This window comes from Gossypium raimondii, chromosome 11, assembly GCF_025698545.1.
Source record: "Gossypium raimondii isolate GPD5lz chromosome 11, ASM2569854v1, whole genome shotgun sequence".
NCBI classification, from domain to species: Eukaryota; Viridiplantae; Streptophyta; class Magnoliopsida; order Malvales; family Malvaceae; genus Gossypium; species Gossypium raimondii.
The window spans coordinates 40,193,995-40,209,556 of NC_068575.1; the positions used below are offsets into that span (position 1 = coordinate 40,193,995).

General features: G+C 35.3%; 2 protein-coding genes across 4 annotated transcripts; both read left to right on the forward strand.

Annotated features, from left to right (window-relative positions):
- Positions 1 to 540: 540 nt before the first annotated feature.
- Positions 541 to 4,749, forward strand: LOC105803919 (uncharacterized). 3 transcript variants are annotated; one of them, XM_052624346.1, is made up of 14 exons: positions 541 to 707; positions 885 to 1,030; positions 1,121 to 1,210; positions 1,851 to 1,916; positions 2,022 to 2,087; positions 2,205 to 2,290; positions 2,421 to 2,466; positions 2,573 to 2,627; positions 2,904 to 2,984; positions 3,195 to 3,326; positions 3,404 to 3,534; positions 3,614 to 3,718; positions 4,268 to 4,402; positions 4,498 to 4,749. In XM_052624346.1, exons 2-14 carry the CDS (start codon positions 1,013 to 1,015, stop codon positions 4,558 to 4,560), a joined length of 1,074 nt encoding a protein of 357 aa, XP_052480306.1. In that variant the 5' UTR covers positions 541 to 707; positions 885 to 1,012; the 3' UTR covers positions 4,561 to 4,749. The 3 variants fall into 3 exon arrangements, with proteins under 3 accessions (XP_052480306.1, XP_052480308.1, XP_052480307.1); XM_052624348.1 differs by having other exon boundaries at positions 3,407 to 3,534; XM_052624347.1 differs by having other exon boundaries at positions 550 to 702.
- Positions 4,750 to 6,370: 1,621 nt separating this feature from the next.
- LOC105803918 (zeaxanthin epoxidase, chloroplastic) lies at positions 6,371 to 10,786 on the forward strand. Its single transcript, XM_012636358.2, has 15 exons — positions 6,371 to 7,124; positions 7,329 to 7,491; positions 7,599 to 7,673; positions 7,868 to 7,968; positions 8,107 to 8,219; positions 8,405 to 8,616; positions 8,845 to 8,936; positions 9,283 to 9,397; positions 9,484 to 9,587; positions 9,660 to 9,705; positions 9,785 to 9,849; positions 9,953 to 10,039; positions 10,139 to 10,279; positions 10,354 to 10,441; positions 10,519 to 10,786. The coding sequence occupies exons 1-15, from the start codon at positions 6,604 to 6,606 to the stop codon at positions 10,597 to 10,599; spliced, it is 2,004 nt and encodes a 667-aa protein (XP_012491812.1). The 5' UTR covers positions 6,371 to 6,603; the 3' UTR covers positions 10,600 to 10,786.
- The last annotated feature ends 4,776 nt before the right edge of the window (positions 10,787 to 15,562 follow it).

The window sequence follows — 15,562 nt, forward strand, 5'->3', positions numbered from 1 at the left end:
TTTTCTCTTTTCTTTCTTTCTTCTCTTCTCCCTCTCTTGTTCTGCTATTTTTTTTTCAAACTGATACTAGGTGTGTCGCCTATTAGATAGACACCACTAGTGCCGCCTATCAGATAGGCACAACCAGTGCCGCCTATCAGATAGGGGTCACTGGTGTCGCCTATCAGATAGGCACCACACCCCTTTCGTATTTTTTGTACCCGTATATACCAGAAAGGAAAAGTGGTGTCGCCTATCCTTTTGGCATCACTACTAAAATATTATTATTATTTAAAGTGTATTGTGTCAGAATGAGGGCGGTGTCGTCTATGCACCACCGTCCACCCATCTAAATGTACCATCTTGATACATAATTGTTGCAACATACCATTTTGATATTTCTTTTTATATACTATTTGGGTAAAAAAACCCTATGATTCACCTTATGTACATGTAATGGCATTGGGGATTATTATTTGCACAATGGGTTGGGTACTTTAAGACCCATGAGGGCTAGGCAGGTGGGTGCACTCCGAGCTGGCTCATGGCAGTCGGTGTACCACCCAAATTTGTAGCCCAAGTAGCTATAAAAAAGGAAGGGAATGAGGCCAATATCCGAATTTGTGATAACGACTCAAAGCGGCAGCCTGCCAGCCAGCCAGCCAGCGAGGGAGCGAGCGAGCGCTAGAGGGTCTGCAAATTTTAGGGTTTTGGATTGGGAAGGTCAGGTCAGTGAGCGCCAAAAAGAGGAGAAAATTTTCTTATACGTTCTGTTAATAACTACCACAATTGATCTTCTGTTTTGAGAATTGAAATTTCTTTTTATAAAAATAAAAAGTGGTGAATTTGATTTCGGTTTTGGTGATGATTATGTGTGAGAAAGAGCGTGTGCTTATTGTATGCAGGAAGAGAAAGAGCCAGAGACAGAGTGTGAGAGATTTTTTTAAGAGAGGATTTGTGAGATCTTTTGTTTTGAGTGACTTAGGGATTTCAACGCTTTTCATTTCTCAGCTCAATTTATCCTGTTTACTCGATGGAACGGAAGCTTGTGGTTAGTTTTCTGTTCTTAATTTGGTGAGTTATTTGGTTAATTGCAGGGTCCTTTCTTTTTTCCTAATTTTGTTGAATTGTCTTTTCCTAGGTTTTGGGAATCCCTTGGGAGGTGGATACTGAAGGTTTGAGGGAATACATGAGTAAATATGGTGATTTGGAGGATTGTATTGTCATGAAGGTATCCGCCTTTTTTTTCCTCATTTATTTTGTTTATAGGTTTAATAAATTTTTCTGGATATCACGAATTCTGAGAAATGCGAAATAGTATCATAGTATGTGTTTTTTTTCTGTCAGTATTAGATCATTTTGATGTTCTAAGGTTCTTGTGAGGTTGTTTGGCTCTTGAAATCTTGATGGTAAAGCAGGTTCATAGTTAACCAGTAATTGCTTTTTTATGTTAATTATTTGTTCCAAGTAGTGGTGGCTGATGTGTCAGAGACGAGCTGGATACTAGGACTTTTAGAACCTTCACTCTATGGGGGGTTTGGATGGGCGTTGCGTTTACCTGCTGTTAGTGTAAAAACTGCGGTGGCGGTGAGATTAGATACTGTAGCGACACTGTAGCATGAGACAAAAAGTAAGTTAAACGCACCGCACCGCACCCAACCGCCCATCCAAACCCATCCTATGTTTAAAAAGCCCAAGCTGGGGCATGAACTCTTTTAAGCTTTCTTCTATACAAGTTTGTCTACTAGTGTTATTGCTAGTTTGCGAGCTTGACCAACTGCTAAATAACTTAACTTTCTTTCCTTTCTTTTCTTTATTCGATTCCTTTTTTATTTTATGTTGTTCATTGATTATGTTTTTCTATTGTCTAGGAGCGAACTACGGGTCGATCCCGTGGTTTTGGTTATGTAACGTTTGCATCGGCTGATGATGCGAAGGTAAACATTAACCTGCTTTCTCTCTGATGTTTTCTTTTTCCTCTCTTTAGCTTAAAACTCTAGACCATGTGATAACAATCTTGCTTTGCGTTCCATTTTCTACAGAATGTGCTATCAATTGAGCATTTTCTTGGTGAGAGAATGTTGGAAGTTAAAATAGCTACTCCAAAGGTTTGATTATATAAACTTTAGTAGATGCCTTTTCTCTCTCTCTGTGGAAAAAAAATTCAATTTACTAGTCTTTTTTCTATTCCTTACCCATAACTTTCTTTTTGTTTCACTTAACAGGAGGAGATGAGAGCACCCGTAAAGAAAGTTACCAGGATATTTGTGGCCAGGATTCCACCATCAGTGGATGAATCAACCTTTCGGAGGTAAGTAACTGCTATATGAATCATGGCAGTGCTTCTTTTATTTATCTATTTTCTGTTTATTCTTTGAACATGGAGTTGGTTGTCAGCTATTTCAGGAGTGATAATAACAATCAAATATTCTTCTTCACAGGCATTTTGAGGAGTATGGTGAGATAACAGATTTATACATGCCGAAGGTAATCTCTCTCTATATTAGGTCATGTGTGTGTTCTGCTTATGGTTGCATGTATTAGCTTTCTTGGTAGACTTTTCTTAGATGATTATTAAGCATGAGTTCTGCAGGATCAAGTCTCAAAAGCTCACCGTGGAATTGGCTTTATCACTTTTGCTAGCGCAGGTTTGTTTATCATACACCTAGCTTAGTACCTTTGACCTAATTTTCTACGTCTAATGGTTTGAATGTTTCCTTCGACCTATGGGTTATTTTATTTGGCTGTTTACAACTACAAGATAAAAGTGCTAGAAGTTATATCCTTGCCTATTTTCCCAATGAAATTCCAAGTTTTTAGAATCATATGCTATTTGATCAAATATAATTATATGCTGGTTCTGATCCTCCATTCTTGTTATGTCTAACATTGATAAGAATGTTAAAACCTGTTCATTGTTACAGAATCTGTGGAGAATCTGATGGCTGATGCTCATGAACTGGGTGGTTCTACAGTAGTAGTTGATCGAGCAACACCTAAGGCAAGTTGACATCAGTGTCTCTTTTTTTTAACATCATTTTCATGTTTTTTGGCTTTTAACAATTCATCTGTTTTACCTTCCTAAAGTTCAAATTTGATCTGTTAGTACATGAAGAACAACTTAGTTTCCATGATCTATTTCCCTGGAAATTTCACATCCTTACTCGAAGTATGTGTGGTAAAAGACACTAATTTGATATTTTGTTGACAGGAAGATGACTTAAAGCCAATAGGCAGAATGTCACAGGGGGGGTACGGTGCATACAATGCTTACATTTCTGCTGCCACTAGGTATGCTGCAGTTGGTGCTCCTACCTTGTATGACCATCCTGGCCCCATGTATGGAAGTAAGTTTCTTGGCAGAGACTTTGATTTATGCAATTATCATTTATTAATGTCGTTATATTTTCCTTTTATGTTGAAGTAGGAGGGGAGTCCAGCCGAGGGATGGGCAAAAAGATATTTGTTGGCAGACTTCCTCAGGAGGCCACTGCTGATGATCTGCGTCTGTATTTTGGTAGATTTGGCCGTATAATAGACGTTTATGTTCCTAAGGTAATGTGATGAATATCATATATAAATGAGAGTTGAATTGGAGTCAGCTTATGAAGGTCATAATGCTCCTTTAATGTAGGACCCCAAGAGATCTGGCCACAGAGGTTTTGGTTTTGTGACTTTTGCTGAAGATGGAGTTGCAGATAGAGTATCTCGTAGGTCTCACGAGATTTGTGGACAACAGGTAACAAAAACAAACTTTTTATGTTCTTGCCTCATACCTGATTGTCTTACTTCTGAGGTTGATATTTGATAGGTTACCTTTTCCTCGTGGTTATGGGTTTATGCTTGATAGAATGTTAAAAAGGCCAAGTTCTTGGATGCTATGTTTATTTATCCAACCATAATAACCATTATTTTGGTTAGGAGGATTAACTCCAGTAGGTGATGCTCTACAAACTTTTAGGACTCTCAATTATGATTTTCTGCCATGAATGGTTGGCAAACTGTGATTTTATTATTTTACTGCTGTGAATTCATGTGGTAACTTATCAAGGATTATAGCATACAAGTTTTAGTCCGAAAACATGATGACCGGTTACAATATATCTTGTTCAAGTCATTTTTGTAAGGTTTGAAGACAGGGTCTACAGTTATAGTGAAGCCTGCTCATCTGCAATCAATGATGTTCCTTTATTCAAGTTTTTATTTCGAACTTAATATTCTCCTGCGAATTTTCCAGAACACAGGTAAAATGCTTCTGTAGATTTATAATTTTACATATGGTATTCAGGTGGCCATAGATTCAGCAACACCCGTTGATGATGCTGGCCCTAGTTTCATGATGAATCCTGCTGGACCATTTAGAGGTTTTGGTGGTCCAATGCGCCCCTTTGGTAGGATGTATGGAGGACTGCCTTATGATGATGTGAGTATATACATCCATACATACGTACGTGATCATGCAATTATTCAAAAACAGGGTTCATTAAGTTGTTCGCTTATGTAATTTATTTGTAACAGTGGGGTTATGCAATTGGGAGTGGGAGGCCATCGAGAGCAGATTGGCGGTACAGGCCATACTAAAAGATGGAGTGGGGAAGTCAAAAGTGTCACTGTTAAAACTTAAATTATCTAAAGATTATTTCGTGATTCAATTATCAATATCATTTATTCACAGATTATAAATCATATAGTGTGGAGCCTTAGTTTTCAATGTGTAGGGAATATTCCTGTTGAAGTCTCCAATTAAAACTATGGTATTAACTTTTTACATCCCCAAAGCATGAAACTTGGCTGCTGGTAAAACACAGATCCCTATAAACCTGAATTCTAGAAAAGGAAGGAATATGATCTCAAATGTCGTCATTTAGACTTTTTTTGGGAGCTGAATTTTCTTTTATTTTTCACTTAATTTATTCCTTGCAAGGAAAATTATCCTTTTTTTGTTTGCGTCTCAGGCAAGGGTCGCTTTGCTCCATTGAGATGGCATTTGCAAAATGCCAAATGCTACGTTAAATGTTCCACGTATTATTTCTTGCTACTTGAAATCTCTCATTGCAACCATTCATTTTTTTCTTAAATAATAAATTATCACTCAATTTTCTGCGGAGACGACTTATTGCTCCCAAAGCTTGGAAGATATATGTGTATCATTAGATCTGGGAATAGCCTAGGGGCTTGAGTTTCGACAAATCTTTTAACGTGGTACTAAACTTTTATAAATTTGATTTTGGTACCTGAGTTTTGAGTCCGTTTACCAAGTGGTACCTGTCTCAGTTGATGACGTGTCAATGCACCTGACCTACTTATAAGGTGACACGTGGCAGTTAATGTCAGATATTTCCTCATTTCAATTCCATCAAGTACCTGATACTAAATATACCCTCTTTGAATGGTTTTGTTGCAAAAATGGAAGAAACCGCCGTCCAAGAAGCCCACACCCATGTTTCTTCTTCCCATTATAAAGCATGTTAATCTCTGTTTTTCCTTAAATTTCTTAAAATTCTTCTTCTATATTATTTTCGCCTAATTCAAATCCTAATTTCATCAATTTTTTTGGACAATTCTTGGTAATATTTTATAAGCAACCCTTTATACAACGAATCGATTTAAGTAATCATTTTTGGGTAGAAAAGTTCTGGGTTTACTAGGGAAGAACATTTCTGGGTCCCCCCCCCCCCTCTTTTTCTTTAATCTTCAATCTCAGATTTGCGAATGAACACTTCTGGATTTGTTCCAGTTTATTTGAACATGGGAATAATTTTGTTTGAATTTTCTTATGGGTTTGTTCCAGTTTGTTTGTGGCACTACATCAAAGGGCTTCAAAGCAATCTTTCAAAGTTGGATGAGTTTGATGCCGACATTACTATTAGCGTCCATTTTTGCTCTAGCAAACTCTGTTCATCTGTTTCATTTCTTGTCATTGTGAAGCAGAAGAATAGAGGCTTTCTCGAGTAACAGATTTTTTCTAATGATCTCATTGTAAGTTCCAGTTCCAATAATATATGCTTTTTTTTAACAATATAGGAAAATAATAAGTTTCTCGAACCCATAATACTATATTGATAATAATACTTTGGTATAATTATTTTCACGTCCCTTAACATGACTATTTAAATTTTCTATCCCATGGTGACACGTGGCACACTGCAGTTGGGCCACAAGTTCTGACAAGATTAAAATTAACACCGTTATTCAAAGGTACCATATTGATAAACAGATTTAAAGTTTAGGCACCAAAATCGAATTTTTTAAAATTTAGATACCACATTAAAAGATTTGTTAAAGTTCAGTACCAAATCTGACATTAAGCCGTAATTTTATGTAGTGGAAATATTTTAATAATTTTAGAACCGAAAGACAGCCACAGAAAACATTAATATATTTGTGTAAGATATTTCTTCCCCCGATGGTGGGTATGTGGTGGGATCTCCATGATCGGTGCTGCTTCACCACAATTTCTGTGCTTAACATTGGTGACTAATTTGATTATAATCTGTCAGTTCCCTCTGTATCTCTCCATGTCCAGTATCTATCTGTTCCATTTACCTTGAACATAAGCAAAGCCAAATTTCTTGGTTTTTTGGCCTTAAAAGTTGAAAAGTCTTTTCTTTTTTTGGTAGAAGAATGGCAGCAAGTTTGTTTCAAAGGCCTTCAGCAATTCTTTTCACAGGAACTCAGTTTCCAGTTTCCATTTCTAAGGATATTCCAATAGAATCCTCGCCTTGTATACATTTCAATTACCATTTTAGAAGCAAAGCAAACAACCAAAAGAAGGGGCTTTTACAAGTCAAAGCTACAGTGGGAGCTGGAACCCAGAGTGTTTCCAAATCAAGTGAGACGAAAGATTTGGATGGAAACCAGTTGGAGAAGAAGACGAAGCTGAAGATATTGATTGCTGGGGGTGGTATTGGAGGGTTGGTTTTTGCATTGGCTGCAAAAAAGAAAGGTTTTGATGTAGTGGTGTTTGAGAAGGATTTGAGTGCTATAAGAGGTGAGGGGCAATATAGGGGTCCAATTCAGATACAAAGCAATGCATTGGCTGCTTTAGAGGCTATCGATATGGAAGTTGCTGAGGAAGTCATGGAAGCAGGGTGCGTCACAGGTGATAGAATCAATGGATTAGTTGACGGGGTTTCCGGTACTTGGTGAGTTGTTTACTGTTATTTGCCTTGAATATCTACTGTTATTTTCTGCAATTGCTTTGGTTGAAATGCTTGCTATACCCTATATATTTGACTCAGTTTATGCATAATCTGAAATTGAATGTTATCTTTCTACTAACAAAGGTAGAATTCCAAAAGAAAAGTTGAGGTTGATATTGGTATTAGTATATATATGGTTTAAAACAGGTATGTCAAGTTTGATACGTTCACACCTGCGGCAGAAAGGGGGCTTCCAGTAACAAGAGTTATTAGTAGGATGACTTTGCAACAAATCCTGGCTCGTGCAGTTGGGGAAGACGTAATTTTTAATGAGAGCAATGTTGTTGATTTTGAGGATGATGGAGATAAGGTAATATGAGTTGCTAATAGGTGAAGATTATACCCTTAAATGTTGTAGTTTATTAGTCTTTCTTTTATGTTCGGTTTTGGTAAGTTTTTTCCTTTGTGCCTCTTCAGGTCACTGTGGTACTGGAAAATGGAAACCGCTATGATGGTGATCTTCTAGTTGGAGCTGATGGAATATGGTCCAAGGTGCCATTTTTTTGTTTAATTTATTGTATGTGCAAGACATAGTCTTTGTTTGTTAAGAGTATGAGCTTTCATTAGCTACATGAATTTATTTTATTCAATCTTCTGTAATCGAATCAAATCAACTTCTGAATGCAACTTGAAGCTTTCACTAAACTAGTTGTTCAGCCTTTGAAATGTTGAACGCTCCTTTTCAGGTGAGGAAGAACTTGTTCGGACCAAAGGAAGCTGTATATTCTGGCTACACTTGCTATACCGGTATTGCAGATTTTGTGCCTGCTGATATTGAGTCTGTCGGGTAAGTTCTACGTATTTTTGCCTATATTGACTTAAATTTGTTAAGTGTGTGTTCACTTGCTCAAGCCTTGGGATATGATTAGACTGTCTTGGGGCTTTGCTACTTGTAGTTTTTTAATTGAAACTTTCTCTTGTGAAGGTACCGTGTATTTTTGGGACACAAGCAGTACTTTGTTTCCTCAGATGTTGGTGCTGGAAAGATGCAGTGGTATGCATTTCACAAGGAACCAGCTGGTGGTGTGGATAGCCATGGTAGATAACTTCGGATGCTTTTTTTTTTTTTTGGCTTAAGTTTTAAATGCATACATTTTTCTGTTAAATTTTCAACTAATAGAATTGCTCCTTTTGAATGCTCTCTATCTAATACAGGACTTGATTGTTAATTTCAAAGATGGTATAGTATATTTAAGTTTTACATTATTTTTTATCTTTTTCAGGTAAAAAGGAGAGGCTACTTAACATATTCGGGGATTGGTGTGACAATGTGACAGATTTGTTACATGCTACTGATGAAGATGCAATTCTTCGACGAGACATATATGACCGAACACCCTCACTAACTTGGGGAAGAGGGCGTGTAACCTTGCTTGGGGATTCTATCCATGCAATGCAGCCAAATATGGGTCAAGGGGGATGCATGGCCATCGAGGTATGACTTCTAGTCACTTTGCTGTCCCTAGTTCAAGCCATTTAGGTATGGCTTCAAGCATTGCCATAGATCAAACGATGTTCGAATTTATAGACCTCAGATAAACATATTATATATATATATATATATATATGAATTAAAACCATGTGATTTGGATAGCGTTATCATGTTTTCCCTGTAATCAGAAGGATGCCGAGTTATGCACTTTTTACTCCATCATCTTTGCAGGACAGTTACCAATTAGCATTGGAACTTGATAATGCATGGAAACAAGGTGTTGAGTCAGGGACTCCTATTGATGTTGTTTCCTCTTTAAGGAGGTATTATATCAAAATTTTCCTTTTTCCTAGATACTTCATAAAGGGTAAATTTTAAAGATGTGAAAACATATTGAATCAACAAAATATATCAAGAAAATACTATCAGACTGGATATTGGAGCTAAGCATTCCCTGATTTTTCTTAAGTAAACCATTAGCTGAGTAAATTAAGGATTAGTTCTGGTGTCTGTAATACTTTTTGTGTCCTTGAAATTTATTAAGGTCATTGGATTCACTCATCAAAATTTTGATGAACTGAGAATTTCCTATGCAGTGGATGTCACTGGTCCACTACATATACTTTCTACAATCTAAAACTGATTCTACCATGTGACTCAATTTCACAGCTATGAGAGAGCTAGAAGACTGCGAGTTGCCATCATCCATGGAATGGCAAGAATGGCTGCAATCATGGCTTCAACTTACAAGGCTTATTTAGGTGTAGGGCTAGGTCCCTTGTCGGTAAGAATCCGTTTTGTGTAAGCAAAAATGATTGAAGTTAACAACTGAACGCGCCAATTCACCATGGCATCTGACCTGCTTTACAGTTTTTGACAAAATTTCGGATACCACATCCAGGAAGAGTTGGTGGAAGATTTTTTATCAACTTAGCAATGCCCATAATGCTCAACTGGGTCTTAGGTGGTAACAGGTTAGACCTTGTAAATGCATGTCTTCTGTTTTTTTCTTCTTCCTTCTCAAACTCAAACCGATTCATTTGCAGCTCAAATCTTGAAGGGAGGTCCTTAAGTTGCAGACTCTCAGACAAGGTATGCTGCCTTTCATCCTACTGATTCTGCATAAATGGCTATGGAAATTATTTGAAACATATTTTTATAATTTCTTCAGGCAAGTGACCAATTGCAGACATGGTTTGAAGACAATGATGCACTCGAGCAGACTATTAATGGAGAGTGCGTATGATAGTTCTTAAATATGTGAATTTCGTCATATTTTCTGAAAGTTTTTTCAACACTATAATCTCTAATATCTCTTCTCTTTCTTGTCTGTTTTCAGGTGGTTCTTATTGTCAGTTGGGAACGAAGCAGCTACCTCACAACCTATTTGTTTAAGTAGGGATGAGAACAAATCGTTTGTGATCGGGTATGTGTTTGGTTACACATTAATCAATCCCACTGATTACTGTAATATTTTCTTTCATTCTAATTTATCTGTCTGTTGATACACTTTTGGTCATTGCAGAAGTGAAAAGAATGAGAATTTTCCAGGAAGATCAGTGGTGATACGTTCACCTCAGGTATCAAAAACACATGCTCAAATCATCTATAAAGAAGGTGCATTCTTCCTAATTGACATGCAGAGTGAACATGGGACCTATATCGAGTAAGTGATGAGCAGAGAGGAACCGTCTTTATTTAACGTTAAATTTCTCTAAAATTAAACAACTGTATGTACAGGCATGAAGGGAGAAGATCTTGGATACCTTCAAATGTTGCTACTCGACTTCGACCCTCGGATGTTATTGAGTTTGGTTCCGATAAGAAGGTAATAAATAGCCTATTTATATGTATTCTCTAAGCTACTACATGAACCCCGTTTCACGTTTGGAGCAAAATTTGCAGGCAGCATTGAGGGTAAAGGTGATGAGATCGCCTCCAAAGATTGCCTATAACGAAGATGGACAACTTCTTCAGGCTGTGTGAAGATTTTATGCAGCTCTTGTTCTCTAATTTATTGCAATTGTATAGCATTTTGAGGATTGATAATGTGGCAGACTCTAGATGTAGGTGAAAAAAAATCATGTACTTAATATATCTATAAAAAATTTACATACAAAACAGTTGGTGGAAATGGTAAAGTTAAAAACATTCTAATGTCTTGAGGCACCAATTCAATCCTTCTCTTAATATAATATAAGCTAAAAGAGATGGACTTAGTTAAAGAATGGGCAAAATGAGTGGTAAATATTACCTTCTAAGAAAATATAGTTTAAGTGTTTGGTACGAGGTTGGTCTCATTTTACGTGCTTTTAATCCCATCAGCTGCTACCCACTATTTCGCTAATTTTGCCTGGGCCTACTCTAGTTGAGGTGTAACTTAAACCATGTGGGCTGAAGTCCATCAGAAACCACAAAACTGTCCTCTGTATGAGAAGTTTGCAACATCATTCAAAACCAATCAACCAATAAATTCATATATTCAAGTTTCCATCATACATCCCTAAAATTTCAACACATAAAAAGTTTTCACACTTACAAATTCCAGTTAACCGAAAAGAATATAAAATTCCATTCTCAATTATTCGACGCAAGGGTCAATCTAAAATCCATTAGATTAAGTCATTCAAAGTAATAAATCTAAAGATATGATTGAAATCCTGATTTTTATCCCCCAAATTAAAATGGGATTTTTTTTTATATTTTTATTTAGTGGAGTATCTACACCTATCACTCCCTATTTTAAAGACGATGAAGTGCTTAGGGGCAGCACTTGTGTCAAAGCCTTGACCCCTTACTTTAAAAAGCATTTGAGGGCTTTACACCTATATGTACCCAACAAACTGGAAACTTGAAAGTGAATCCCCCATTCTATCGCATTAATATCCACTCCAAGCCCCATTTGCATCCTAAAAGTAGGCCCTCCTTTTTAGTTTACCATTATTTTGTAAGCTATAAGTCATACCAAACATACACCATCTTTCAATTTTAAAGTGTTTTTGTAAAGTATTTTTAAACCCAAAAGTAAAAATATTCTCTTCTTTTTCGATTTTTATTTTTATTTTTGGCAAAAACACTTTTAAAAATAAAGCATAATTCTAACCTTTATATATATTATAATAAATTATTTTTTATATTCTTGTTAAAATATCATAATATTAACTAATTTAAACATTACTTAAATAGATATTTGTTGCTTTATAACACCATGTCTGAAATGGACAATTTATTTCTTAAAAATACTTTTTGACAATAATACTAAACACTTGAATCTTAAACTAAATTTTGTCAACATAACTTGTTCACAGCAATTCTCAAAAATAATACTAAAAGAGGGCTGGATGTTGAATGAGTGGATAGTGGTATCGGGTTAAGACGCAGTACTTCCCTTTCCAGAAGTTGTGCTTGTAGGAGCCACTCCAGGTACACAAATTAATTCAACTCTCATCTTATAGTTATATGATGTATATAGGTGAAGTGTTGACATAAATTGAGCAAAAGTGTCACCAAAACATCCATTTCTCTTACTGAAATTAAAATCCCACCACAACATGCCTGCTGTCCCACTCCCACCTCATTGCATGCACCACTTCTGCTAGCTCACGTGAAAGCGGTGGTGGCGGTCGGTTCAGGTGGTGGATGGTGGCGTTGCAGTGATCGTTGGAGCATTAAATGGCGTGTTCTTCACAACACATGGGATGGACAGTTTCTTGTAAGTTTCATATCTTGGATATAATAATTGGGTTATTGTCGGATGTAATTATTGGATGCACATGTGAGGAAGGTGGTATGAAAGATCAAAACCTAACCATTGTTATTTACTGTGCAATTATTTGGTATTCATTGTTTTGGTGACCAAAATTAAATCTACCAAGCCTTCATCCTGTTTCTCTTTACTCCCATATAGTGTTTTTATCTAAATGAGATGCAGTGGAATCGAAATGTGAAAATCATGTTAATCCTTTCAAATGTGGACCAAACTTTGATGCTCCCTTCTAACACAAAAGTTTGACAAACCTAACGGAAAACATTACTAAAAGTTTACACTTTTTCTTTTTTATTCTTAAATTAACAATATTATTTTATTTAAATTTATATGAATTAATATCTAAATTTTCAATTTTATTTACATTCAAATTGATCATTTTTCTCTATATAGGAATCTCAATTCATTAACTTAAATTTGTTTGTGGGTTCAATCAACTCTTCAATAGACTCGTACTTCAATTGAATAAGGTTTTTCTTTCTTTAATATTTTTCTTTGTTTTGATAATGCTCTTCTTTATGTTTGGTGTTGATTTCCATTTTACTATGAGCTAAGATATTATAAGTTGATGGATTAATAACTAAAGTAGATTAAAGATGGTTTTATGTTGTAACTAAATTAATTTTTCAAATCATCCTTCGTAATTAACATAGATGACAAATAGGTTAAGGAAAAAACTAAGGGAGAGTGCGATGAGATGTTATGGTTACCCAACTCCCTAACATATACACCAACTGTGAGGCTACCTACAAGATATAAACCAACTTACGTAATGGGGGATTAATGATAGTGATAGCCAACAGTTTAGTTAATTTCTATAAGCTACACACTAACTTAGGAATTCTTTAGACACTTGTAAGCTATACACCAACTCAAGATATCTGCACCTTGATGACCATCTTAGTTATGAATCCTAGATCTATTGAATTAAATTATTAAGTTCCATTAACAAAATAATTCTTCACCATTACATCTTTGCGAATTTTCTTCAAGAATTACTTTTCATTTTTATTATTATCTTATTTAGATTCTTTACATTAAATTGGTTTAGTAAAAATTCTCTTCTTTGATTTGGTTAATCTTATTTAGTTTTATATTTAGCAATTAGTAAATTTAATTACTTAAGTTGTGTTAGTTATTGGTTTATTCAATGTTATTCTAATCTCTTCGTGGGTTCGATTCCTAGAATACTTCATTCAATAGAATTATATTCTTGTAATTTATTACTCGACAGTGATTTCATATACTTTTGAGTAGTTGATAAAAATGGTAACATTTTTGTGCTTTAAAATTATATATTATTTTAGTACTATTTTCACCACTATATTTAGCAACACCAACAACACTTCTATGCGCTCCCATTGTCCATAAAGATCTTTTTCACCATATGATTGGCAATGGTGGCCTTTATCACCAAAATATTATTACCATCACCGTCAACCATTGCCCTATTGTTGCTCTTGTCAAAGTTTACTCCCCATTTGTGTTCTCCTTTAGGCTTTTCGACGGGAGCTTCTATAGACATGTTGTTTCCAATGTGGGACTTTCTTTGAATGTTCAAATACCCCACATCTTCGTAGCACCTACTATCATGTTGATAGTCCCTTTCAATTGCTCTTTATACATGCTTTTCCTCTTCTATATCCCTTTTCCTTTTGACACTTCTACTGGTTAGGTTGCATCTCCACCAACTATCTTAGTTAGCCTCACCTACTAGCCCTTTCTATGGAATTCATAAAGTTCAAGCATTCTTTTGCGTTATGTCTGACTTCTCTAGGATATATGTATCTTTCCCTCAATTGCATGTAGGTGTCTAAAGGTTTCATTGGCATGAGAGCTTTTAATATCCCTTCTCAAGATAATTGGTTTAAGATGTGTACTAGGGCAATTCACTGCTTTGCCACAACGATTGCTTCCTTGCTTGAGAATTCCTTAAGAAGGGTTGTTTTCCCATATTGACTCTAAGCCTAAGGTTCCTTCTTTGACCTTCTAAGTGAACCTTTCGAGATATATCTATTCCCCTTATTATCGACTCTAGATTTCTTTTTTTCTCATTATCATAAATCCTTGGCTAAAGTCACTCAAATATTTAGTTTCTACATATCGATGTTTATTTTCATATAAGGTATACAACTTTTCTCATTGATGCTTTATTAATGTGTACTTCAGATGCTCATAGTTTACTCTAGCCATGAAGGCCTAGATTGCCCATTCATCTATTAAGCCCTTAATTCCCTTCTGTAATAGTGTTAAATCATTGAACATACTCTCACAAACTTCCACTTTCCTTTTACCTTTTATTGAACAAAATGATGGGGTTTTTGTTGGAAAAATCTAGTTCAGGAAATAGTTTTAGTCACAACGAAAATTTAAAAATTTTGAAAACCAAGTCGGTTTGTGATATTTATTATAGCAATAAAAATTTTCCTGAAAAGTACTTGTGTTTTGTGTGAGAAGAATCTGTATTGTTCCCGACTTTCAATTGAATGACCTTTTTTGCTATCCTTGTACCCCAAATTGTGTCGAATGTGATATCGAGCAACACAGAACAAGAAATGAGTTCATTACTTCCATTAGGAAATGGAAGTAATTCTCTCAATAGAAATCGGTAGAAATTGTAATTCCCAAAAAACGAAATTTATTCTTAGTAAATAAATTCTCATTTCTTTCTAGCAGGATAACAATATATGAAACTTATGTTTAAATAGATGTACCAGTTTCATCCTTTTATAAGGAGAGATAGGAGAATCTTAGTTAAATAAGAATAACACAAACAATATTTATTTAATAGAAAACACTCCCCTAGTCCAACTAGGAGAAGGGGGGCGAAACACCCTAGATAATAATGCTAGGGCTGTCGCTCCTCTCATGTAACTGAGGGGATTTGGGCTTATTCTATATTGGGTCCAATTACATGTGCTTCTTAGACTGTTGACCTAACACTTTATACTTAAATCCAACTAATATTTGTTTTTTATTTTTCAAAATAAATATTATTTTATTTAATTAATCAAATTAACTAAATTAATTTCCCAATTAAATAATTTTCTAAACCTAATTCTAATTATAATTCTATTAAAGTCATGACGACTTTACCATAAATGAATATATGAAGAAATATATTTAATTTCTATATTCAACGGGTTCATAATAACTAATTAATTTAATTCTATTTTTGAACTT

Bases quoted from the DNA above. Each gene is read 5' to 3' on its own strand.
- LOC105803919 (XM_052624346.1), top strand. The intron at 2,291-2,420 runs GTAAGTAACTGC...TCTTCTTCACAG, and splicing joins GATGAATCAACCTTTCGGAG to GCATTTTGAGGAGTATGGTG. The intron at 3,327-3,403 runs GTAAGTTTCTTG...TTTATGTTGAAG, and splicing joins TCCTGGCCCCATGTATGGAA to TAGGAGGGGAGTCCAGCCGA.
- LOC105803918 (XM_012636358.2), top strand. From the start codon at position 6,604: ATGGCAGCAAGTTTGTTTCAAAGGCCTTCAGCAATTCTTTTCACAGGA. The intron at 7,674-7,867 runs GTGCCATTTTTT...GCTCCTTTTCAG, and splicing joins CTGATGGAATATGGTCCAAG to GTGAGGAAGAACTTGTTCGG. The intron at 9,588-9,659 runs GTTAGACCTTGT...ATTCATTTGCAG, and splicing joins TGGGTCTTAGGTGGTAACAG to CTCAAATCTTGAAGGGAGGT.